The sequence below is a fragment of the Colobus angolensis genome, unplaced genomic scaffold, assembly GCF_000951035.1.
Source record: "Colobus angolensis palliatus isolate OR3802 unplaced genomic scaffold, Cang.pa_1.0 Scaffold242, whole genome shotgun sequence".
Taxonomy (NCBI): Eukaryota; Metazoa; Chordata; class Mammalia; order Primates; family Cercopithecidae; genus Colobus; species Colobus angolensis.
Window position 1 is genome coordinate 959,121 of NW_012115622.1, and position 985 is coordinate 960,105.

Genomic DNA, 985 nt, shown 5'->3' on the forward strand with positions numbered 1-985 from the left:
AGTCTGTTGAATTTTTGGATACCTGCTTCATAGTTTCTAGTAATACCTCTCATTGTTTTCTGTATTTCCAGGCTGCAGTGCAGAAGGCAATCCCTATGTACAAAATTGCCACCAAAAATGATGTTGATGTCCAAATTGACCAGGAGTCCTACCTGCCTGAAGACATGTAAGGAGTATTCCTGCTGCTAACAGCTACTTTCTCCTCTGGGAGAGTGGCCTTTATACTGGGCCTTTTTCAAATGGTGTTTTCGCCAACACACTCTTAGACACGAGGCTAGAGCTGTGATGTGTTCTACTTGCAGCTGCTCCTGTTCTGGCCGCGCTCTGTTGTTCTCCCTTGTTGGCTGGCTAAACACACTCTAAAAGTCTAGTATCATCAGGTGTGGTGACTCACGCCTGTAATCCCAGCACTTTGGGAGGCCAAGGCGGGCGGATCACAAGGTCAAGAGATCGAGACCGTCCTGGCCAACATGGCCTAGGGAGCCAGACTCCCTATCATACCAGCCCACCCTCTGCTCACAGTCCAGTCCTGTCTCTACGAAAAATACAAAACTTAGCTGAGCATGATGGCACGCACCTGTAGTCCCAGCTACCCAGGAGGCTGAGGCAGGAGGATCACTTGAACCCGGGAGGCGGAGGTTTGCAGTGAGCCAGGATCACGCCACTGGACTCCAGTCTGGCAACAGAGTGAGACTGCATCTCAAAAAACAAAAAAAAAGTCTAATTTATGGTCACTGCATTCCTTCCGCGGGGAGGTGGCCACCAGAATGAAAGCTAGGACCGGATCTCTGTATTGGATGCTGAGGTAGGTACTCCCTCCTTCTAAGTAATAGTTACCAAAACAAGAATTGTGTATGCCTAGTAATTAGGTTCCTTAGAGATAGAATAGCAAGTACAGGTGTTTTTTTTTTTTTTTTTGAGACGGAGTCTTGCTCTGTCACCCAGGCTGGAGTGCAGTGGCGTGATCTCAGCTCACTGCAAGCTC

At 48.4% G+C, this 985-nt stretch overlaps 1 protein-coding gene across 1 annotated transcript in view; it reads left to right on the forward strand.

Annotated features, from left to right (window-relative positions):
• The window catches only part of ATP6V1E1 (ATPase, H+ transporting, lysosomal 31kDa, V1 subunit E1), a 66,441-nt gene that overhangs the window by 61,433 nt on the left and 4,023 nt on the right, over positions 1 to 985 (forward strand). Inside the window, exon 6 of the mRNA XM_011945659.1 lies at positions 3 to 166. Within this exon, the coding sequence (XP_011801049.1) occupies positions 3 to 166 (164 nt within the window). The remainder of the gene's footprint in view (positions 1 to 2; positions 167 to 985) is intronic.